Source organism: Podarcis tiliguerta, assembly GCF_965153285.1.
Source record: "Podarcis tiliguerta genome assembly, chromosome: 6".
Classification (NCBI taxonomy): Eukaryota; Metazoa; Chordata; class Lepidosauria; order Squamata; family Lacertidae; genus Podarcis; species Podarcis tiliguerta.
The window spans coordinates 71,125,358-71,150,420 of NC_139539.1; the positions used below are offsets into that span (position 1 = coordinate 71,125,358).

At 42.3% G+C, this 25,063-nt stretch overlaps 2 protein-coding genes across 2 annotated transcripts in view; one reads left to right on the forward strand and one right to left on the reverse strand.

The window, feature by feature from the left end:
• Window positions 1-228: 228 nt before the first annotated feature.
• On the reverse strand, window positions 229-24,849 carry GLMN (glomulin, FKBP associated protein). The gene is made up of 19 exons (XM_083444919.1): window positions 24,713-24,849; window positions 23,093-23,153; window positions 21,792-21,917; window positions 19,636-19,755; window positions 17,898-18,006; window positions 16,865-17,111; window positions 16,145-16,247; window positions 14,848-15,035; window positions 13,643-13,696; window positions 12,792-12,822; window positions 10,178-10,267; window positions 8,588-8,629; window positions 8,423-8,496; window positions 8,165-8,249; window positions 7,201-7,310; window positions 5,300-5,363; window positions 1,269-1,392; window positions 747-829; window positions 229-618 (listed from the first exon to the last, which is right to left on the reverse strand). The coding sequence occupies exons 2-19, from the start codon at window positions 23,129-23,131 to the stop codon at window positions 502-504; spliced, it is 1,806 nt and encodes a 601-aa protein (XP_083301045.1). The 5' UTR covers window positions 23,132-23,153; window positions 24,713-24,849; the 3' UTR covers window positions 229-501.
• The window catches only part of RPAP2 (RNA polymerase II associated protein 2), a 51,318-nt gene continuing 51,035 nt past the window's right edge, over window positions 24,781-25,063 (forward strand). The window contains exon 1 of the mRNA XM_083444905.1: window positions 24,781-24,889. Coding sequence (XP_083301031.1) covers window positions 24,835-24,889 — 55 coding nt within the window. The 5' untranslated portion in view covers window positions 24,781-24,834. The remainder of the gene's footprint in view (window positions 24,890-25,063) is intronic.

Genomic DNA, 25,063 nt, shown 5'->3' on the forward strand with positions numbered 1-25,063 from the left:
TGAAAACCTTCTGCAGTTCTGGTCAATGAAAAAGAATCCTTGAGAGAGAACACGTGTTCCCATTTCTGTTTTGCCATTACACTGAATCATGTGCTTTATGTCACAGTAGGGTTATAAAACAGGCTGTGCCATGAAAAAGTTCACTGTGTTACCTACCCACCCATGAAACCTCATAGTTATAGATGCTCCTGGGAGTTCTGCCAACCAAAAACATTGCCGGAGGCTTCCTTTCACTGATCTTGGCCGAGCATTTTTAATGAATGCTAAGACACACTTCTACACGTATTTTGTAAAAATACCAATCAGGTTTAACGATTCCTTTAAAATCTGAAGGTGTAGAAAAAGTATTCTTGGACCTTCTTTTCCAGCAGCTATATAATGACGACTTGGTGCATACTTAAAAGGTTGGTATTTTTATCTTTTCAAGTAAAGTCATAATGACAGAAGTAGAAACAGAGTGCACAATGTGAAACACTATTGGGATAAGGGAGGCAGAAAGCATCACTTGATCCTAGTAGTTTCTTCAGCTGCAGCAGTTGTTTTGGTTTCAATGAGTTCTTCTACCCTGGCAAGAACACTCTCTATCAAATCAAACGTGTAAAGAGCCGAGTGGAGAACCTGAAATATTAGAGAAAATTAATGTTATTTATTGCATATTTACCAGTTTGTATTCACTTTGAATACAAAAGAAACCTAAAGCCCACCTTCCGACATTTTAGCAGCTTCTCCAAAACTAGACCACTCACCTGAAGCTCCATTTCAGTTGTCATGTGGGGCATCTTTTCTCCAGCTACTGTTAAAGAGCAAATCTTCTTGGAAACATGAGATTCTATAACATGAGATTCACACAAGAATAAGTGTGTGTCTACTTGATAGGCAAAACTAGACAAACTCGCATCATATGGCAAAATCAATTCTGAACTTTTATTTTTTAAAGAGCCACAGATTTCTGATCTTTGTGGCCAAAAATAACTACTTTCCAATGGCAGAGTACAGGTTTGGCCATCAGAGCGTCTTGGTCTCAGTCCTTTCATTTTCATTTAAAGATCTCAGGGAAAGATCTCTGCCTAAAGCCTTGATGAAATGCTGCCAGGACAGATGGTACAGGACTGCAGTCTCACACAAAAATCATGACAAATATGTCAGCTTTTATCTCTTTTAATCTCTATAGTCTTTTGTCTAAAATGCAGCCTGCCTTTCCTGCTTCGATCTACTTGCACACAATTTCTAAACCTTACATACACACACAAATAATGAAGTCAACTAACCTCTTTTGTTCTCTTTTTTATTCTTTATTTCTGCTTCATAATGTGCTCTTGACATATTAAGTCCAGTGTGCAAGGGCTTCAGGAAATTTCTTTCAATTTTGCAAAGTTCTGTCCACACACAGGTCTTAGGAAAGAAAGAAAGGGGGGGGGGGGAGATCAATTTGTAATGTTGCAATGAGAGCCACGAGGCTAACGGAGTGTTTTCTTCAGGCACATAATCTGCTGGTCTAAGGAAGGAAAGGAGTTTAAGAAGTATCCTGTAATGCTGACCTATATTGCAATCTGCTAAATCCATGTGGCCTCTCCAGCCTTCTAACTGCAGCACTTGGCATACTTGTAAATGAGGCTTCAATGTTATCTTTGCTAGGGTGTCCTATGGAAAAGGTCTGCATAACTTGTCTCTCATCCAGCCCAGTACTGCCCCACCAGCAACATGCTGCGGTATGACAGATATTTCAAAGTCACACACCTTGCTAGGCAGTCACTGAATCTGGCTGCTTGGCTACCAATTGTGTAAGGACCATGAAATAAGCTTCACAGATTCTAAACTTTTGGCTAGCTTTTTTCTTGGCTGAGATTAAGAAGAATAGGTTTTACTACTGACTTGCTACAATTTAAATCCTTGAGAGTTGTTGTTTTTTAAAATGCTCTGGCGATTGGCAATCAAATGAAAATACTGATCTAGGACTGTCGAAGAGTTCGCCTCCTCTCTAGGCAATTCAGAAAACAGGTTTTTCCTGTGTTAAGAGATGTACAGAAATTCTCTTCTCCAGTTTATTTATTGTAATCAAAGTACAATGTATTATTTTGTAAGCAAACAACTTGTGTGGTATTCAAAGCTGTATCAAAGAATAGTTATTACTGAGGAGTAGAAGTGTGCATGATGGTTTACTTATCATGCCTGTTCCATTTAGAGGATCAAAGCTGCCGTAAAATATATAGCAGTCCAAAGATGCAAGTTTCTTTTTTGCTCACAGTGTTTAACATGCCAATTCCTGGTTAACAATGTATTTGCTCCCCTACTGACACAGAACTTATTGGTGTTTTTGGGGATAAGTGGTCCACCTAGGGTTGAAGCAGCCAGAAAACTAAAGCTACATTGGCTTTTTTTAAGTGGCAATGAACCTCAGCTAAATGGTGCGCACTCAAGAGCATTAGGAAACAAATCTGATGCTGAGCCTGTGGCAATATTTAAATCTAAATTGCTCCTTTGATTATCTCAGTCCATTTATCCATCAAGATGCAGCAGCTGGATAGGGATATGAGCATGCAAAAACCACCATTATCAATCATAAGCCGTTTCACTTGAAAGTGCTACAACCGTTGAATGTTTAGCTAGAGCAGCACTATGAATACTCAATGTTGTAGGATGTGTTAAGGCCAGAGGAGTTTGTGCATAGGTGGAGCAGGGAGAAATGGGCTGATTAGTGCGGCTGTGCCTTTTGTGACAATGCAAATGCCAAATACACAGTAAAAAATAATCATGTAGAGAAAGGTGCGCAGTGGTAAAAATCACTGAAATTCAAAATAAAGTTTCAACTGACAAGTTTTAACTAATAAGCTTCATCGGTAAGATTGCCCCAGTCTACTCCTTACTAAGCTGTAGCTCAAAAGGTATTATATTCACCGTTCCTCACCTTCAGGTTGTTTCTGCTTTGGTGGCTGAAGAACAGACATTTCCAGTAAAGTGCTCAGTAGAAAACCAGTTATTGCTAATACAATTATAGTTCTATGCTATCCTTTGACTCTTTGCTCAAGCCCTTCCCAAGGAAACCTGAATATTTCAACCTTACTCTTAACTTTAGCGTGTACAGATAGGAAGACAGGAATTGGAGTTCCTCTCAGATAGAGCTTGACTATTTCCATAAACTACAGCTCTAATGGTACCTAGATGTTCTGAATGTGCCACATATACTACCTGCAGCCTCCACTCTTCATGGGCTGAATGGGAGTGTCTGTATTACTGGGGCAGGGGAAAATCTCATCTAGATCAGGAGGGAGTTAGATTCTATGCCCCACTGTACCCTAGAAGTCACCCAAGGCTTGACACCGTGGGAAATAAAAGCCTTTAACCCTGCCACTCTTGTTCAGTCTAAGTCATTGGCAAGATCTCCTGACCATGGTAGACTCCCAATTTCCAAATGATGCGCAAAAGCGATTAAAAAATTGAGATGTCTAACACACGTTGTCTTAATTAAACAACTTTGAAATGCATTAATTCCAAACTGGATACAGGAAAGTTATTTACTAGTTATACACACTAAACTGCAATTTCAGAAACAGTAAAATGGGAATAATCCAAAATTAAAAAGGTAAAGGTACCCCTGCCCGTACAGGCCAGTCTTGCCAGACTCTAGGGTTGTGCGCTCATCTCACTCTATAGGCCGGGAGCCAGCGCTGTCCGCAGACACTTCCAGGTCACGTGGCCAGCGTGACAAGCTGCATCTGGCGAGCCAGCGCAGCACACGGAAACGCCGTTTACCTTCCCGCTGGTAAGCGGTCCCTATTTATCTACTTGCACCCGGGGGTGCTTTCGAACTGCTAGGTTGGCAGGCACTGGGACCGAACGACGGGAGCTCACCCCACTGCGGGGATTCGAACCACCGACCTTTCGATCGGCAAGTCCTAGGTGCTGAGGCTTTAACCCACAGCGCCACCCGTGTCCTGCCAAATCCAAAATTAGGTGTACCTAAATCCCACTGAAATGAAAGGGATTTCAATGGAACCTCATCATGCACAACCCCTCAAATAATCGAAATCCACTAAAATCAGTAGGTTTTAATACTGATCCAGATCAGATTGTGTGCTTGATTGATGCACCCTAACTAATATTTGTTAATAAAATCTGATATGTAAGGTAGTTTACATGATTAGCAAGTTAAATATTTATATAAAGCTGGGGTGCAAGGTCTTCAAAAACAGATTTCAGTGAACAGGGCAACAGTATTAAATATACTCAGAAAATGGAAGTGAAGCTTTGCTTCTGCTAGAGAGACATAAAATTATTTGCTAGATCAGAATAGAACCCTCCAAACTGGGCTGCCTTCAAGATGCTGAGCTATTTGCCCTCTGGCAGAACTGAATTTTGCTAAAGACAACAGTTCAGTAAAGCATGTTTACAGGAGCAATTATATTGCTGTTATCTGGCTCTGCTGCTCTCTCTTTTTCTTATTGATTTCAAGAGCTTTGCTTGCAATGCTAAATTCAGCCTACTCATCGCCTTGACACAACAAGATGAGACTTCACATCTTATATAATAAGAGGCATGCTAAGCACTGCTTTAGGTAGTCTCAGAGTAGAAGATACTAGGCTGCACTCTCATATTACTTTACTGTGGGGGTGGAAGAGGAGAAGAAATCTTAAGATGATTAGCAGTCTCTCCTGTTAAGAAAATTGGTATTCATCATGGACTGTTTAAGATGGACATAAATACATATTTTATTCAAATAAACCCATAACTCCTGCTATTGTCAGAGTTGGCTTAAATCAACTGTCAAGCTGAAATTCAGTTCAAGTCCCCTATTGTACGGTTGACCTGTTTAGAGGATGGAGCTGCAGAAAAGGATAGAAAATGAAGGAGCTTCATCCCAGCTCAAAATTAAAGAATAAATGCTTCAAGGCTAAGCTGTCTAAAGACTCATGAATAAACCCTGACATTGCTATTTTATCCCCTACATACTGAGAAGGAATAGAACATTCATGGAAAAATTCTCTGCAATGAAGTAGCATATTTAAAAATAAAAAGGCACTTTCAAAGTCCAAATGTAGAGATATATTTGGGGAAATGTGCAAAATTCAGAGATTTAAAACTTTGTTTTTATGTAACCGAGGAAGCATTATTTACATGTGGCAATTCAATTTCTGCCATAGAAATAGATATAAAAAGAGCTTTATCACATTTAAGAGTATTTCAACTGCATTCTTTTTCACAAATCTTCAGTGATTGTTAGCACATCTCTCTCTCTCTCACATACATGCACGCTCTCACACCCCCCAATGTAGCAGGGTCTTTTTTTTAATTCATCACTTACTTGATTATCATTTTCATTATCCTTAATGACTAAATATCGCAGCAGGTTTAGTGATGCCATAATCCTGCAAATTAGAAATATAGAATCAATCCCTTGCCGTCTACATTTTTCTTCCACAGAAGGATGCCACTGGAGGAATTAATGTGAAACAGGTTATGCTGGAATACAAAACAGATCTTGCAAAAATGAAGAAAAGATGGAGCAGGCTAGATTCCCCTCCCTCCTGCAGAGCGTCCCTGGAAAACCTTTGCAGACTTTTATAGTTTATCAAGTGGAATTAGCCAGTTATACCCAAATGAACTCCTTTGGAGTGTTAATTTACAGTAAGATTGGGCAAGTAATTTAGCAGGTATAATATAATACTCCAGGGCCTCCAAGGCAACTGGTATAAAAAGCAGTAAAACAGACAAGATAACAACTGAAACCTTTCTTGGTTGCCCAATAAACTATACTGATTGTCTGGGGGGGGGGGGCAGGTAAATCATTCAATTTGAATCTTGCTTGTTTCCAACAGAATAACCATCCTACTGGATTGCCTGTCTCACTGAAACTACATAGCTAGCCCACTTTCCCACTATAGTCATGTCTTTTTGTATCTGCATGTCATGGGATGAACAGAAGGCAGTTTTCTTTAGGCATGTACAGTAACAGAAAATCGAGCCAATGCTCCAAACTCACTATTTGAAGTGGTAATATCACATACAGAACATAACTTGCATTCCAGATAATTTCTTCAGCAATCAAAAATCAAACAGTGATACATGGAAAGCCACCTTATACAGGATCTGACCACTGATCCATCTATCTCAGTAATGTCTGCATTGACCAGGGTTTCAGAGGCAAGAGACTCTCATATGCCAGGGATTGAACTTGCAAGGCAGATAATCCACCACTCATCAACCCTAGTGGTGACCACTAGGTAGAAGTGAAAAGTCTTTGCCGTCTACAACAATCCTTTCTCAACTCTCACACATTCATGCAACTCTGGATTGCCCAAAAGATGCTACAGGCAAGCTCAGCTTCTCTTCACTTCTTCTCACTTCTAGTCATTCCATTGATATCAGAAAGGTTCAAATGTGACGTCTCAAAACCAGATTCCACTGAGGTTTTGTAAGCAAAAGCATACCTGTCTGAACAGGAGCCAACAATAGCAGACTGGCTTATAGCCAGGCTTTCATTTATCCTTTGGTACCAATTCCTTGAGTCCTCTAGAAAGCACAAATGAGATGCAGGATGGAGGCTTTTTCTTCCCCAAGGCTCCATTCAAAGTGGGGGAGGGGGAACACAGGGAGAACTGCCAATTAGTGCAAATTGAAGGGCAAGTGACATAGGCCGCTAAGAGTCCTCCTTGCCAGAGGGTACAGAGTGCTTACTTTCTTGGCAATCAGATTTATGTACATCTATCCTCAGCTCCATGAACTGCCAAGCCCAAGAAAACGATTGCATTAACAAAGGTTCTATAGTTTCCTTTAGAGGAAAGTTTCCAGAAAATGTCCAGTCCCTCTAATGGCCACTTAGACTGCCTGGGGATTCTCGATGAATAAAGATGCTGGACATTGGTACAGTTTGGAGTTCCTGCAGCAGAGGTACAAGTGCAATGCTCTTTAAAGCCCACTAAAAGACAAGATGAAATCTGATTCACATTTTAATACTTATAGTTAGGAACATGGTCTTAATTACTGAAAGTCAAAAGCAAAATACCCAAAGATTATTTTCCCCCAAAATTGCAGTTCTAGTCTGATGTGCTTCTGATCAGCTGTAGATCTTAGTGCAGAAAGCTCTGGTAAAATAGGCTAAGTGTTAGTAAACTTAAGTTGCCAACATTGTTTTAAAAGCTGCACTGAAGGTAGCTGTGGGTGGGGTGGGGCTCAGCAAAAATACTTTTGCAATTATCATCTCACCTGTCTGAGTTCTGAAGGAGATCAGTTTCAGCACCTTCAGGAAGTGACAGTATTATGTCTAACAGTGAGGCCAACTGGAGTCCAGTGAAAAACTTACTTCCCGTTGGACTCTGAAAAGCAACATACAGAATAAGAAACAGTTGATATGTTCTTTGTGCAGCCAGGAGCTGTATCAATATTACAGATGAGCAAGTTCCAGAAAAGAAACTACTAACTTTGTATTCCAGTTGCATGATATGAGCAACCATATATTATTGCTTCTTACTCTTGCCTAAAATTGACGCAGATTGCAGGTAAGGCTAAGTCAAACAGGTAAGGCTCATTGCTCATTTGCAACAGAATGACTGGGAAGGTGCAAAGTGGCGGTGATCTGCTCTCTGGAAGCCTGTTTGCTTGTTCACACATGCCAGGCTATGGTTTGAGTCAGCATTATAGGTGAACGATGACACAGTCTTTCCACAACATTGCATTATTATTTAATTCCTTTCCCTTTAAGATTGATCCTTAGGATTTAAAACAGGTTCAAGATGAGCATTGTTCCAATACACCACCAATGACCACTAAACCCAAATAGTATAATAATAATAATTAGAATAAAGTGTTGCGTACATTTCTATGAATGTGTTTAAGCTACATGAATCATACAGCTTTGCAAGGTTTGGGATTTTTAAAGAGGTGTCACATTTTAAAATGTCCTCTTAACTCTACCACAAAGATGTGGTCATAAGTGGGAATGCCTCAGCAAGAAAAGAGATAAATGCACTTTATAACACGTGCTCTGAAAGATAGTTGTGCTACATGAAAAAGGCCCTTTCTATGATCACTTGCATTTTCAAGTACTGTTTTCTCTGTTTTTACAAAAACTACCATGAACAGTGTGTATCCATGGACCACTTTGAACCCCCACCCTAATACACAGGTGTACATTTTTTTCCACTTTCTTATCTTCAGTAACCTTCCTTACCTGTAAGGATAAATCAATTTGATTTTTAATATTCTGAATGATGAATCCTTCTACCCCAGAATGGTTACTTGTCTTCAACAAACATCTGCGACACAAAAGATAGAAAAGGAAATATTATGCCCGAAACCATATAATTGCAACACAACTAGAGAATAAAAGACTGCAATAAAAATAAGGCCAATTTATGGTAAAATAAATTAATAGTTATTGGAACTCTAAACTGCCTGATTTTGAGGGGTAATTTGAGAACAGACATACCTGAACAACGTGAATTTCCCCTCTTCTTCAAACTTCTCTATATACAATTGTAAAATCTTTAAACTCTTCTTTCTCTAAATGGAAGCAGACGTAGCAAGGAGGGGATCAGGAAAACTGCACTTCAGATGCAACACTTCTAAAAACACATGACACCCAGTTACGTACCAGATGTTCAAAAGGGCACAGCGTCATGACCTTTACCAAATCCTGCCATTACAAAAAGGGAAAGTACAAATTATAAAATGGAAATTGAGATAACACAACCTCACTGAGAGCGAAAACAAATTTAAAATGCTGTTTAAAAAAGAACTAACTTGCAACTCACAAAAATAAAGGCAATAGAGCAGTAAAGCTGTAACTCCGTCCTTAAGCCACAATACTGCACATACACATTTTGGAGGGGTCAGGGCAGTAAGCGATCTTGTAAGTGTACTAGCTGCAATAAAGGCAGAGAGAAGTGGATTAAGGAGAGAGTGACAGAGATGCATCAACTCAAGATACTCTATTATGTCCAAGACAGCCACAAGATTATAGCGAGAAGAAAAGAAGTCCATTAACTGGTTGATTCTCTATGTAATATAATTTACTTAAGTGAGCACTTTGTGCAGTCTGCATACATGCGAAAGAGAATCGAGTTATGCTCACAATGTTTCTATATTCCTGCTGGAGCCTTCTCACATCATAGTTCTGGGGAAATCCTATTCACATCCTCATTTTGACCAACAAAAGAACCATCTTATGCTCTACATTTCATTTTGCACACTTAAAAGGTGGGAAAACCCACTGCAATTTTGTTCTTCTGCTCCTATATGCTTCAAGCTGCCATCCTAAGTTCACACTTACTAGAGAGTCAAGTTCTACTGTGGTCAGTGGGACTTAGTAAAGATTCAAAGGATTTGGCTGGAAGTTTCAAAAATACTCATAATCAAAACAGCAACTAGTAAAGGGAAATGTTCAAGAGGCTGCGCTTCAGATATCACATTAGGATGTATTTTGGATTTGGGGGGGGGGAATGCAGGAGCAAAAGCTTGGCTTTGCATTTAAAATATAGGATGAGGTTCTGAAAGTGTTCACAAACTTTCATTCCAATTCAGGTAAGTAGCAGTGTTGGTCCGACACAGTCGAAATAAAAAAAAATTAAAAAATGCCCAGTACCATCTTATAGACCAACTAAGTTGGTTCTGGTATAAGCTTTCATGTGCATGCACACTTCTTCAGATACACAGAAACAGAAGTCACCAGACCCTTATATATAGTGGGAGGGTGGGGTGGGGTATGTTTCAATGTACTCATTTCACTGCATTTTGCTGCCCCCTTTGAAAACGGAGAAAGGGCTTACACTGCTATTCTAACTTGAAACATACATGTACTGAATTTCAAAGTTCTATGAAGTTTTGGGATAGACTTCACTTCACTTTGCCATTTACCAATTCTCTACAGGACTATTTAACGTAGGTGGAGGCGAAGCTTCATTTTTTGCTCTAAAAATATCTACAAGGAGCACATCCCAGTAAATGAAAGAAATAAAATCTTAAAAAGAATGTATGCTGAAAGCTTTAAGCCTTAGATTGAAGGTTTTAAATGTTTGTTTGTATCAGCCTGTTTAGTTAGCCCCATCTGAAGCCTTTTTGTATTAGTCATATTAAAACGCTGGGTAAATAATTAAAGCTTATATTCTTTTCAAAGCACTTGGGAAATAACACATTAGAAAGTGTAGCATGAGTAATTAAAAGTTTATGGTTTCCATCATATTACCTGAGGTGTTGTAATGAAGCCTTTGAACTCCAAATACTCAAGCAAAAGGCTATTATCTTCCAGCCTCAGTAGACAGTTCTCCAATAGCGCCTACAAATTAAGTTAATACAGTATATTGATTTTGAAGGACCATGGGTATTAATCTCATTTGCGCAATATGAACATTTCCCAATTGATAGAACAGAAAACTGGGCAGAACAGAGCAACCACTATGAGCTTTAAAGAACTGCCCATGTAAGCATCGTAACGTTTTCTGTGCAATTGAACCAACGGATGGAGGCGAATGTACCTCTGTTTTGGGGCGACACACAAAGGCAAGACTTTAAAGTACTGGACAAACGAGTACCGTATTTTTTGCCCTATAGGACACACTTTTCCCCCTCCAAAAATGAAGGGGAAATGTGTGTGCGTCCTATGGGGCGAATGCAGGCTTTCGCTGAAGCCTGGAGAGCGAGGGGGGTCGGTGCGCACCGACTCCTCTTGCTCTCCAGGCTTCAGGAAGCTATCCGCTAGCCGTGGGAGACCCAGCTCTCCCACGGCTAGCAGAGACCTTGCTGGCACCCAGAAGTTTGGGGCGCGCTGAGCTCCGCACGCCCCAAGCTTCAGGATTGGCGCAGCGCTCCGCTAGCCGTGGGAGAGCCGAGTACTCTCCCATGGCTAGCGGAGACCTTGCCGGCACCCAGAAGCTTCGGGATTAGCGCAGCGCACCTGGGGGGGAAATAATTTCCCCCCCCTTTATTTCCCCCCAAAAAAACTAGGTGCGTCCTATGGGCCGAAAAATACGGTACTTTAGAAGTCCTACATTTAACTGGAATGCAAGTCCCACATTGAATTGGGAGCCACTTTCGTTTTCAGTTAGCAAAATGGTTGCTACTATGGCAAATGGGGTGGAAGTTAGGAGGCAGGACCTAGAACGCACAAGGACCTTTCCGAAATGCCATGATTCTCCGTACACAAGATTAGTGGGATCCCGGTCAGCAAGGATCCTATCAGGGTTTGCCTTCCGCATGCCACATTCTTATTGAGCCGTCTGAAGTGAATGGGGGAAAGGTGTGTTCCGGAGGCATCACTGGGGTAGTGGCTAAACCTGCTTCCTGATGACCTTGGGAATCAAGCCTCTTCTAGTTTAATAGCCCTACCTTTTCTTCACTGTAGCCCCATCCTGGGTTCTGTTTTTAAGGCTACATGAACAACACACATTTAAAGCACATGGCTTCCTTCCAAGAACCTGGGGAACTGTAGTTCACCCCACACAGACATACAATCCCTAAGTACTCATAACAAACTACAGACTCCAGGATTTGGGCCACAGGGGAGTCATGTGCTTTAAATATACACAGCCTTAGTCGTGCCTGACAGGATGTTGGGAATTTGCAGATTCAATAGAACGGGCTTTCTCCATTCCGAGCAAATATGCTTAGACTGTTTCAATGTAGCCATGTTTTCAGACTCTACATGAAGGCCTGAATTAAAAGTGTCCCCAGGGCTTTTGACAGTGCTTTAAAAACACCAGCAAAAACACAGCACAATCCGTCAAGCGTGCCTCCATTTATTTTCAGCTGCAGAGGGTGCAACTCCTCAGCAAACTACATTCAAATTAATAGGGCCTGGTTGCTTAGCAACAATGTTTAATGGATTAGGCCAGGAGGGACGGCAGCTCAGGAGGAGGAGGAGGAGATGTGCTTTGAATGCGGAAGGGCCCAAGTTCAATCCCTGGCGCTTGCAGTTAAAAGGATCATGTAGAAGATGAGGAGAGAGACCTTTGCTTCGGGCCACAAAGAGCCACAGCTAGTCATCCAGAGTATAGACAATACTCGGCTAGGGACTGACCAATGGCAATCTGGCTTACAGCATGTCCATCTTATGCCTTTCCAATTGCCATGTCAGGCATTTAAACTTTGTGCAAGTGCACATGCTACAGATAGAAGCATGCTTAGGGGCAAGTCATGCTGCAGCCGTAAAGATATCTGCTTAGAAGTAAACTCCATGGAAACGCATGCAGCTGAAATGAATGCCAATAAAGCTATATGCGGAATCAAGAGTGACGCCGGCCAATCCTACTTCTGTATAAAGAAACAAGTCACACCGAGTTCAGGGAGACTTACTCCGAGGTAGACATACAATGAAGGCCGCAAACTCACATCCATCTCATCATTTAAAACAGGGGTGGCTAACCCTCAAGTTTGGGAGCCTAATCAGCCTCCACAGCAATTATCTCTCCTCCCTCCCAATGTCTCTTTTTTGCCAGAAACAGCAAAAACATATTTTATTATTAGACAGTGATTGGGTGCACAGATGAAGATTGTTCCCTCGGCTGTAATCAGATTGTTCATTTGATAAGCAGGCAGGGGGCACTCCTTCCTCTCAGCTGATCTGCATGGATCAGGTGGTGGGGCTGTGTGCCCCCATAGGTCAGAGTGTATGCAGGGTGGCTGCACCTTCCGTTGGTACCCAAGCCGCCACAGGTTGGCCAAGGGTGAATGTGGTCCTTGGGCCAAAAAAAAAAAAAAAAGGACACCTCCATTAATTTACAAAAACCAACATGACAACAATAGCCAGCGAGACTTTCTGAAAGCACAGGGTATGGTAGCATGTATATAAACACTGCACTTACAAGTCCTTTTGATAAAATAGATTCTTCTGTCCTGCAAAAAAATTAAAACACTTATCAGTTAAAAAATGCCAGTTAAAAATCCATCTTTTGTTGCCCTTTTGTTGCCAGTGTGGTGTAGTGGTTAAGAGCGGTAGTCTCGTAATCTGGGGAACCGGGTTCGCGTCTCCGCTCCTCCACATGCAGCTGCTGGGTGACCTTGGGCCAGTCATACTTCTCTGAAGTCTCTCAGCCCCACTAACCTCACAGAGTGTTTGTTGTGGGGGAGGAAGGGAAAGGAGAATGTGAGCCGCTTTGAGACTCCTGAAGGGGAGTGAAAGGCGAGATATCAAATCCAAACTCTTCTTTCTCTTAACAGCCAAGATGTGCTCTGTTTCCAACATATTAGCCTCAGACCTCCTTCCTAAGCAACTATTTTGCAAAGGGTCATCAATTTGAGCAATTTCCTGTGATGCTTTTGTAGGTGCCTGGGTTATGCAAACAATCCTGCCCAAGTCACATGGTACTCCTGTAGGTCATATCCTGCCCCAACTTTTGCTACAATTCCTCACTCCAGTTGCAATCTACTGCTGTGACGGTTGCCACCCTCCCCAACCCAAGCGTATGAATGTAGATGACCACTCTTGGAAGAACAGATCTCCTTAGGTTAAAGAAGCAGCATTATCCTTTGAAGCTGGAGTTTAGGTACCAATTTTGGTAGGCTCAAGCCTTCACTGTCACAGCTACTACATTTTCAAAAGCGTGATTTTTTTGGTTTAAGCTTCTTTAACTATATTTTTGATTAAAGCATCGTTCCCTTTCATGAACAGGCTGATAAAAACAGAAACAAAAGAGAAAAGGGATGGATAGCTTACCTTTTCAACAGAACTTCAACATGCACCATGTTGCACTGCAGAATGTATGATGGGCTACAATAAAGAGTAATTCATAAGTATAACCTACAAGATACACAAAATCTAGGCAAGAAAGTAACATCCTATGTTAAACCATGAGTGGAGAACCTATCGCCCTCCAGATGCTGTTATGCTTAAAACAGGTGTAGCTGTAGCCTATCAGTGCAAGTGACAACGTACAGCATGCCAGCCATATGAATAAGTTCACAACAGATGCTATCCCACAATTTTTTTTATTAACTTGCCTGCCCATTGTTATATACATATGTAACCAAGGGCTTGTCTACACTTAGCTTTTGTCATGCTTTTTCCAGGCACAGGTCCGTGCTTTAAAACCCTGTGTCTGAGCATTTTATCTTATTTTTGCCCAGAGTTTTCCCTGTGAAAAATCTGCTCTCTAGTTCTCAATCACAGCAAATGTTAATTCTGGTTTCCCACAGATTGGCGTTTACTCCGACTGATCGCTAAAGAGCAGGTTTTCATGGGGAAAGTTCCGGAGCAAAAATAAAAGGGTGCTTGAGACATGGAGCTTTAAAGCAAGGACTGTGCCTGGGAAGAGCACCGAGAAGGTAGGTGTGGGTAAGCCCTAAATTTCAACTACAAAAGAAAACCATCTTCTCTTAAGCTTTGTGGTGATTATAAGCTGTCAGGCTTTGGGGAATCAGCTTCCTCCCCCGTGGCAGTAAATAAGATGATCAAATGAAAGGAACATCTTACCAGTTAGATTCTTTAATAATCACAATGAGACACAAAAGAACATGTCTCCCTAGAAATGGCGGTGCTCCCAATTAAGACTCACTCCCCCTTCCGTCCCTATTAATCTACACCACTCTTACGTCTTATAATCTGAGCTTGTGCCCTCTGCGTTTTCAGTTCTGAGACTTTCTGAGCTCTTCTCGACTTTGGGAAGGGCAGTGGAGGAATGCTGTCCAACGACTGTGAATCTGTTAATTCTCTCTCTTCCAGTGTTTCTTCTCCTAGTTGTTCCCCATCCAGTATTTCCCAGCTTCTGCCATCTGAACTAGGCCCCTCTGCAAACCACTGTTCCAAATCTACGCTGTCCTCCTGTTCCTGGGAAGATTCAGGATGTGGGGGGGGGGGCACCATTCCTCCTCAGCACAGTCCCTGACACAAGCCTCCAATCCCTCTCTTTTTAAAGTACTTACTTGAAGACGACGGGAAGGCAATCAATACCAAAGCAGTCCTGAACAAACACCATATAAGACAGACATGCCAGAGACTCTGCTGATTGCTCTTTGTCCATTTCCAGTATGTCCTCATCCCAGCATTCATATTTGCATCTATCCCAAGAGAATACCTTTGGGAGCAATTCTCTAATATCCAGCAAAATGCCCTATTGAAAAAAAGAAGAGGACTTGTTGTTTTCCATGCCTGGAGATATATACAGTGAGCAAGATACATCAAAGTGATAGGAAAGACATAGATTTTTTTTTTTTTGCATAAATGTGTTTTTGTATTTAAATTTCATTAATATTATATTTCATTAATTTATCAATCACCTTTAACATAAGTCACAAGGTGATTTGCAATCACACAATAAACACACACACACACACACGTACGTATAATATTTAACTCTCCCACAAATATAACACAACAAACACTCACGGCAGCAACCTATTTTTAAAAAATACTCCAACCTGCTGAAAAAGCTTGTCAAAGCAAAGCATGTCTTTAGTTGTTTTTAAAAAGGCTGAAATAATGGGTGCATGTCATAATTCAACAGGGATGGTGGTCCACAAAACAGGAATAATCTAAACTTCTCCTTAGATACAGCTTTTGCTTTTTGTTATAATAATAATAATTTTATTATTTATACCCCAGCCATCTGGCTGGGTTGCTCCAGCTACTCTGGGCAGCTTCCAACACATATAAAAACATTTTTTTAAAAAATCAAACATTAAAACCACCTGATACAGGGCTGCCTTCAGATGTCTTCTAAAAGTTGTATAGTTATTCATCTCCTTGACATCTGATGAGAGGGCGTTAGATGCATCCTTCTCTTTTCAGTAATATTTTTATATCTTTTTATAACACTTCAAGGATATATATATATATATATACACACACACACACACACACGCACACACCGGTATATATATATATATGGAAAGTTGTGTTTGCATATAATAAACACCAATGATGGTGGCACCCTAAAATATCCTCAGCTCAAAATATGTTAACAGCCATAACACAATACAGGTTTAAATCAGATATGTGACCACCTGTTCAAACTACCAAATTACAAGCTCTATTTTGGTTCACTGTTACGTTACAAAAAGCCAAATATACAAGCATGTGCAGCCTGAGGTCCCCCTACCCCCCACACCTTAGAGAATCCATATATGAATCCTGTAAATGGGAGGAGGAAGTCTGTTATTTCACAAGTATTAAAAATGGCAAAAAACACCACTACCAAACAATTACTCAAGGTGCACTTACTAGTATGTCCGCAGCAAACTGCCTTAGGGAATACTGAGGAGGATCTTCAGGCAATTGATCCAGCTCTGCCATTAGCAGGGGATATTTCAAGCTTTTCAGGCAACTGAAAACAAAAGCGTCCGAGCACGTTACAGGAAGCATTCATGATAACCGCTAACAAAGGCATCAGTAACGGACATTGAAATTGAAGGGAAGAAAGAACACACCTTGGAATTTAGGAACTGGCACAATGCCAAGAAATACTGAATTCTAAGCCTTGTCGCTTAGAACCTGAAGGAAGAAAGGCAGGATATACAAGCCCTATAGCTACCGAAGACTTTGCTGGTTTGGGGTGGCGGGAAAGAGAAACATGTGGGACCTTAAGAAAAAGCTGAAGTCCACAACTTGTGGGCTTTTTTCTTGGTTTTTTTTTTTTATGCCCTGCAACTTATCAATGGATTCTGCTCTATTATTTTGAAATAGTTGAAATACTGAATTAATTTTTTTAAAAAAATTAGCTTTGTCACTTAGAACCTGAAGGAAAGCAGGCCAGGTATACAAGCCCGGGAAGTCCCTCACGTAAAGACAAGTAAAGCAGCCTATGTGTTGGCGGTATATTTCTCACTTTGCTTGTCAGCCCAATGCTCAAACATGTTTGTCTGCTGGCAAACACATAGCACCATGCTTTATTATAAAACCACTTTAAGCAAAAGTTATGTTTGTGTGTGGGGGGGTACTTACTATTTTAGCAATTCCTCCTTCAGTTCTTTGTAATCTTCACCTGATGAGGTCTCCATGTGTTTAACAACCTCCTCCACAAAAGGATTCACAAAAGGTGTTAAAGCATTGCAACACTGGCAAAGACCATGCTTGTCTTCTTGTAGTTGTTGCTTTGTGTAAGGTACTGGCAGAAGCGAAATCTGGTTCAAAATGGTAGACAATGACAACCCCACCGAATAGGCTTTCTTATTATGGAGTTTCAGAAGCACTAAAACAAAGAAAAACAATTCCAAAATGCTCGTTATGTTGTAATGATTAGAGATACATATTTTTTTCCCATCCAAGAAGGAACTGAGTAAAACGGGGTTGTTGAATCGACACCAGCTGTTGCTTCTAAGCTTCACCAAGGTCTCATTCAGAAATGGACATTCACCTTCTCCCTGAGATGCTCTATGGAGCTCAGAAGCTTTAATATCATTGCCATTGGAACGTGGTACAATAAAAGCCAACACCTCTCCCTTTCAAGTTATATAATGCAATGCAAAAAAGTTAAATCTACTTTAGAACTGGAATATACAGTCGTACCTTGGACGCCAAACAGAATCCAGTCCAGAAGTCTGTTCAACTTCCAAAACATTCAGAAACCAAGGCACAGCTTCCGATTGGCTGCAGGAATCTCCCGCAACCAATCGGAAGCCACGCCGGACATTTGGGTTCCAAAAGAACGTTTGCAAACTGGCTCGCTTCCAGGTTTGCGGCGTTCAGGAGCCAAAACGTTTGAGTGCCAAAGCGTTTGGCTTCCGAGGTACGACTGTATGTAGCTGGTTTTTCTTTTTTTTCATTAAAAAAAATTTTTTTTATTAACCGGCCAATCAAATCAAATTAAATCACATCACATAAATTCCGAATTACAAAGCCAAATTTTAAACAATAATACCACCATCACTTAGGATGCTGTCCCTTAAAAAGTCACAAGTGAACGACATCTCTTAACTGGTAAGGTGCTCCACCACCCTCTCTTGTGTCCAGTATCCAGAAAATAAATGCTCATTACCTTCCTGCAGAGGCTTCAGTAAAAGCAAAATAGTTTGAGACCTATATTCCCCGGAGGCTTGTTCAATCTGCTCCAAGAAACCCAGCACAAGCTCTTTGGGACTGCACAGCTGCAAGAAAGGAAAAAGCCAGGGATATGTTGCTCATAATGTTTATTTTTGACATTGTTTGATAACAAGCCACCATTTTTACAACGACAAGCATACGGCAAACCAGTGCATCTTATACAATAATAAGTGGCATCTACCCTATTCTTAAAAACCCATAAAATGCAAAATTAAACAGTTTTTGGTTGTTCAGTCATTAAATCTGCATATGCTTGCATAAGAGATCTAAAATTATCCATGCACGTGCTGGAAAATCTTACCCAAGGCAACCTCCTCTACAAGTCCAGTTTGAAAGGCACACTAAGCAAGGGGCTGCCAAGGTTTTTCTGAGTCAGTGGCTACATCTGTGATTTTGAGAAAATGCTGTGGGCACCAGTCACAAAATGGTTGCGGTGGGAGTACGGCATAACACAAAACAGCTGCCACATCCAAAGCAGCAGAGAAAGAGACAGGATCACAAAACTGTGGGCGTCCAATCCATGCACTCAATGAAATGTTTAAGGCGCCATGTTCAGTGTGAGGCCGAGTCAGTGCAAACAGGAAATGAGAAGGGCAGCAAACAGCCTCTTGTGCATTTTGAGGGGATATTTACAGAGACCTTTTGTTGGCACCATAGAAAGCACAGCTGGTTGCACTAGCGTCTGTGGGCACCACATATTGGCAACCCCAACACTAAGCCAAACCATGCAGGAACAGAGTGGCTGCAATCTCCTCCCTTGTGAACCTGTGCAGTTGCATGCTTAGCATTACATGCAAACTGGGTCACAGTCTCAAGCGATACAATCTAGAATTCCAGCCTCACTTATGCAGATTTAACTAACCTAATCCACCTGGTCCCTTGTCGCTCATTTAAGTACAGTGGTGCCCCGCAAGACGGAAAACCCGCTAGACGAAAGGGTTTTCCGTTTTGGAGGTGCTTCGCAAAACGAATTTCCTATGGGCTTGCTTCGCAAGACGAAAATGTCTTGCGAGTTCCTGCGGGGGTTTTTTTCTCCCCCCCCCTTTTCCCCAAGCCGCTAAGCCGCTTATCAGCTGATCCGCTAAGCCGCTTATCAGCTGATCCACTAAGCCCACTAAGCCGCTAATAGCGCTAAGCCGCTAATGGGTTTGCTTCGCAAGACGAAAAAAAACGCAAGACGAAGAGACTCGCGGAACGGATTCTTTTCGTCTTGCGAGGCACCACTGTACAGTCGTACCTCGGAAGTCAAACAGAATCCGTTCCAGAAGTCAGTTCGACTTCCGAAACGTTCAACTTCCAAAGTGCGGCTTCTGATTGGCTGTAGGAAGCTCCTGCAGCTAATCGGAAGCCGTGGAAGCCCTGTCAGATGTTCAGTTTCCAAAAGAACGTTTGAAAACCGGAATACTCACTTCTGGTTTTCAATTGTTCGGGAGCCGAAACGTTCGACTCCCAAGGCGTTCGGGAGCCGAGGTACGACTGTCAACTCTTTCTCTCTCCACAGAAGGACCACCATTCTCCCTATCCTCACACACTTCCACACACAAACATTACTCCCTCAAGGAGCTTAGATTCTAAGAATGTCTCCTAACTCCATCAATCAGTGAAGAGGAAAGCTAAAATATACTCTTTAGAAGAGTCCCGAGGCAGCTATAAGGATAGACACTGTGATTTACCTCCATCAACTTATCTAGTATTTTCAGGCAGTGTTCTCTCTCAACTTCATCTTGCTTATACTTCACCAGGCACCTGATTAAAGGACCAACAAGATTCCAGCCCATGCTTTTGACAATAACCTATAGGGAGGGAAAGTTCCAAAAGGCAATTTATATGACAGCAACAAAATGTGCATTGTGTGCTTTGCTTAAGAAAGCCAGTAATAAACACCCTGCAGCTGCAATTGTAATATTTATGTATAGCTAAATAATGGTTTGCTGAGAACATGCCAGTATTGGGAGCAACAATAGCAGCTTGAAACATCACTATTGAAAAATACAAAGAAGGTATTTCTGCATAGAGACACAAGTCCACCCACAGGTTGCCTGCACCATTTACAGTGGTGCCCCGCAAGACGAATGCCTCGCAAGATGGAAAACCCGCTAGACGAAAGGGTTTTCCGTTTTGGAGGTGCTTCGCAAAACGAATTTCCTATGGGCTTGCTTCGCAAGACGAAAATGTCTTGCGAGTTCCTGCGGGGTTCCCCCCCCCCCTTTTCCCAAGCCGCTAAGCCGCTTAACAGCTGATCCGCTAAGCCGCTTATCAGCTGATCCACTAAGCCCGCTAAGCCGCTAATAGCGCTTATTCGCTAAGCCGCTAATGGGCTTGCTTCGCAAGACGAAAAAAACCGCAAGACGAAGAGACTCACAGAACGGATTCTTTTCTTCTTGCGAGGCACCACTGTACTTAGTTACGGAGATAGTAGGAAGAGACTAAAGATGGGGAATTGTCTAATGAGGAACTGTTGAGATGGAGTCTTTAAAAACACTGACTTGCTATGGAAGAGATGAAAGTACCAGAAAGGAATGTGGTGCTGGCAATGCCCAGGTTGCAGGTTTGATCCCTGTATGGGACAGCTGCATATTCCTGCATTGCAGGGAAGTGGACTAGATGATGCTCAGAGTCCCTTCCAACTCTACAATTCTATGAAAAGACTATATGCAGAGGAGTAGCTCTCCTGCCTTGGGAGATCTATATTAGAGCAAGCCTGGGAAAATACAAGATTAAGTTTGTTATACTGCAAATATTACTTGCCCTGCAATTAAGAGGAAAGTGCAGAGAGAACCTGCTAACTGTGCTGCAGCCAAACCAACTGCGACTTCTTTATGAGGGTTCAGAGGAATCTGGTGTTCCCCCTAACAAATGAAGTTCAGTGTCTGCTGTTTCCTTATACCTATGAGACCCAAGCCAAGATCCAGGAAAGGCCAGAAGAATGCCTCCTTGCTGTAATCTCCTTTTAGTTTTTGTTTTGGCGCAATTCAAAAACAGAAATCTTCCTCCCAAAAGGGAGACTAGCCCCAAAACAAAGCAACGCAGGAGGGGTGGATGCAACGGAGTGAACAATCTATCACCTAACTGGAGGAAAGGAAAAAGGCAGGCCCTGTGCTAGTAAATATCAAGGATTAGAATATTAATAAAGGAGAAGAGCTTAGTAAATTTTAGGAGTCAATATTATTAGAAATATGAATTTGGAGAACTGTCATACAGGTGATACAATGAAATTCAGTTAGAGGGGATGTGAGGAAGTCAGTTATTAATGTTATGTGAATTAGATGTGTGAAGAAATAATTCTTTTTTGTGTTTAGCTTATTGTATTGTAAAGTATTTTTCTTTGTTGTGTGTTTTGTAATGTCTTTTTTGTCATAAATGTGGAAAACCAATAAATATTTTTGGAAGAATTGGGGGGGGGGCACATTTTAGAAGAGTGGAGTGGATTAGCCTCCCAGAAGCATCACAAAAAACAGACAAGCCAGGGATGCCATGATGAAATTTATCCTACTGTCTTGCCCTGAAGGTCAAATGGTCTTCTGACACCGGGTCTGGCTCAGTGACAGTTCAGAACACAGGCATGTGTGGAAAACTCCCATGACATCCTAAGTTTATAAACTGTCAGGCCACAGGGTGGAAGCCCAGTCAGTCATAGGGGTCAATTCCTTTCATTCCAACCGTTTTAATAAGGCTCCCTTGCCTTGCTGGCCAAAGGGAGTGAGCCTGGATGTTCCCAAGAAATGCAACTGAATGTTATTGCCCCAGAAATGTGTGCGTGGCCAAAATCTGTACAGTTACATCCAGCTGGTTTTAGTAGTTATGACACAAACATGTATTTTAAACTCACCTTGTTTTTCTCATTTTGAACAACTTCCAGTACATCGGCGACATATCCTTCTTCAAAGCACTTCTGTCCCGCAACTTGAAAAAGGTTGAAGTCTTCCCCTTTGAAATCCTCTTCTTCCAGAATTTGCTAGAACACATGTTTCCCATTGTAATTCACAATATGCAATTAAAATGCACAACACTTTAGCTTCACGATGCAATACTGATTCCGTATTAAGCCGGACAAGATTCTTTAGTCACATACAGAAGAAATCTGTCAGCAAGTTCAGAGACTTAGGGTTGTACAGCGGTGCCTCGCAAGACGAAATTAATTCGTTCTGCGAGTTTTTTCATCTTGTGAATTTTTTCGTCTTGCGAAGCACCGCTGTGTATTGACGGTTTCCCATAGGAATGAATTGGCGGTTTTTAAAAAAAGGCGCAAGACGTTTCGTCTTGCAAAGCAAGCCCATAGGGAAATCCGTCTTGCGAAGCAACTCAGAAAACGAAAAACTCTTTCGTCTTGCGAGTTTTTCGTCTTCCGAGGCATTCGTCTTGCAAGGTACCACTGTATTCAATGCAGCGCTAAGGAGATTGTTCCCTCAAGCAGCCCAAAATGCTCATGCTGACAGAACAATCTCCCCTTTTCTCGTTTGGGGTTCTCCCAACCCAGAATATTTGGGGAGGACACAGTAGCAGGAGAGGAGGGGGAAATCCTGCAGTAGCAGGCATCCTTGTGCAAGCTCTCCCTAGTGGAATGAATGAATTGAATATGGCCCTTTGTATTTCCCCCCAAAGCACGGTCTTTTAGAATTATTGTCTCCAAACTACTGCCTATTAATAAGGCTTCGACACAAAGTGTTTTTGCTTTTGCTAGGCAAATGGAGGGTAGTAGCAACAGTCCCCAAACAGAAGAACAGAGTGGACGATCAATTAATGTTGTACTGTGTTACCTGTAGAGTAAGGATGAGGAAACTCAAGCCCAGAGACAACATGGGGTCATCCTGGCCTCTTGACCCACCCCTCAGGATTCTCCCCAAGCCACATTCTCACTAGCAACAGATCACATCCTCCTTGAATGCTTTTGCCTGGCTGGGATGCGCCCTTGAATTATGACAATGCCTCTTGTTTGCCTAGACAGATGGGAAGGTGAGGGTATGTCCACAGAAACCTCTGAGTTTTGTGTGGTTGGATATTACCAAATGCATAAACGCATCTCCCACTGGCTTGCAGCCCCCAGACGTTTCCTCACAAAGGCATGTAAAAACAATTAGATCAGTAGGTTTTGCCATTTGGTATAGTTTCACAAGCAAAACAATCACTTACACATCTTTGTATGATGTCTCGAAGTTCATCTTCAGCCATTATTTCCTGATCTTCAAGGACTCTATCACAAATTAAAAAGACAGACTTGAATGAGACTCACTTTAAACTAAATCAGAACTGGTTGAATGTCTTTCTTTTCCTTTTCCCTCCTGCTGACATTCTCCAACAGAAAGTTATGGACAGACCAGCTAGAAAACTACTGAAGTAAGTCAGGGTGCTGCCTTGTAGAGAATCAGACTCTTGTACCTCTGTATTGACTACACCAGGAGGAGTCAATGTAATGTCCTCTAGTTATTGGGATTCCCATCAGTTGCAGTCAACACTGGCCAATGCCATGGGATGATGGGAGTTTTAGTCAGCAGCATCTGCAGGAGAACCACATTGGCTATCTATGTCCAGTTCTCCAGGCCTCCAGACAAACTAGGCATTTTGGGGTACTTCTTAGGGCTAATGTGCCCCAGCAGGGCAGACTAGGGTGGCTCTCCCACCCATCACTAGGACTGCTTGGCAATGCGGCTGTCATGCTCTTTGTCACACATTTATTTACCAGGCAGCAACATTGTTAATGGCCAGAGAACCAATTAGCTTGCGGATTTACATGGTGGCAGGCTATGCTTCCATTGCCATTTTTTAGCCCACCGGTGAGCAATTGAGTGACCTTGGAATCTGCAACAGCACCACTGCCAGGGAGCCCAAGCGGTGGCAAGTCCTAAAGTAAACTAATCAATTCATCAGCAAGTTCAGCTTTATTTATTTGGGCCTGAATAGAGACAATGGCTTCCTTCCCCACTGCAGATGTTCATTAACCAAGATCCGTCACCTAGGCTGTTATATCAGCACTGCTGCTGTAAAGGGTTACCATACTGATCCTGCATAGGTCCTAGCGCTAACCCAAATGCGGTAATCTGTACTTTTTGTGCCTTTTAATCCCCTCCACCATGACACCTTGGAGATGCGTCTGATGAAGTGGACTGAAGTCCATGAAAGCTTACACCATAATGAATTCATCCCAAAGCAGCCTCTCACAAACCTGGTGCTCTCCAGATAGACTCAAATAGACTCCCATTTGTCCTGGCAAATGGAGGTGGGAAGGCAGCCTCAACATCCATTGCTCTCCTACTTATAAGGGAAGTTTTTCAAGCCCTTTTAATCCGAATTAAATGGGGCACGCCTCAGGCTTACTGCAGCCTATGGAGCATATTATTACAGTTCTGAGCACTGCTGTGGCACATCCACAACCCTTTTTTATTTTTATGCAAAGGTCCTTTAATGTTTCATTTGAAGCAGTGGGGTCCTTTAATGTTTCATTTGAAGCAGTGTTTTTTTAAAAAGATACCCCAATGGTTAAAATGAAAAAGCTGGGAGTTCAGTTGCTTACAAACCAGGGTTTCCCAAACTTGGGTTTCTGGACTACAACTCCCATCGTCCCTAGCTAGCAGGGCCAGTAGCCAGGAATGATGGGAAGTGTAGTCCAAAAACACCACCACCACCCCGCTGGAAGAACCAACTTTGGGAAGCTCTGCTATAAACGGAGAGAAACGGAGTCACCACCGCTCCTTCTCTCTATCCCTTCTTTTTTTAATTGTCAGCCCACCATGCACTAAAGACGACCCCGCTTACCCGAAGGAGCAGCCCCGCCGCAACCTCCACTGGGCCTTGTGGCGAAGGCGGCCGCCGGCAGCAGCAGCAGAAGCGCCGCCCCACGCGACAGCGCTTCGGCGGTTGAGAGCTCAGAGGCGGCGATGGCGGAAGAGAAGCCGCGGAACGCCGCTCAGGCTAGGAGCCGCCATCGCGCAGGTAAACGGGAGACGACGGCGTTACTCGCGCGCACCCCCGTTTTCCTTCCGTGGGCCGTTCCTCCCCGCTTCCTGTGCGTGCGTATCGAACGGGGAGGGACGAACCAACCGGCGTTCCTGGAGGGGTGACCGCGAGGCAAAAGAATTGCGGGGGAGAGGGATTGAAGGCGTCGGG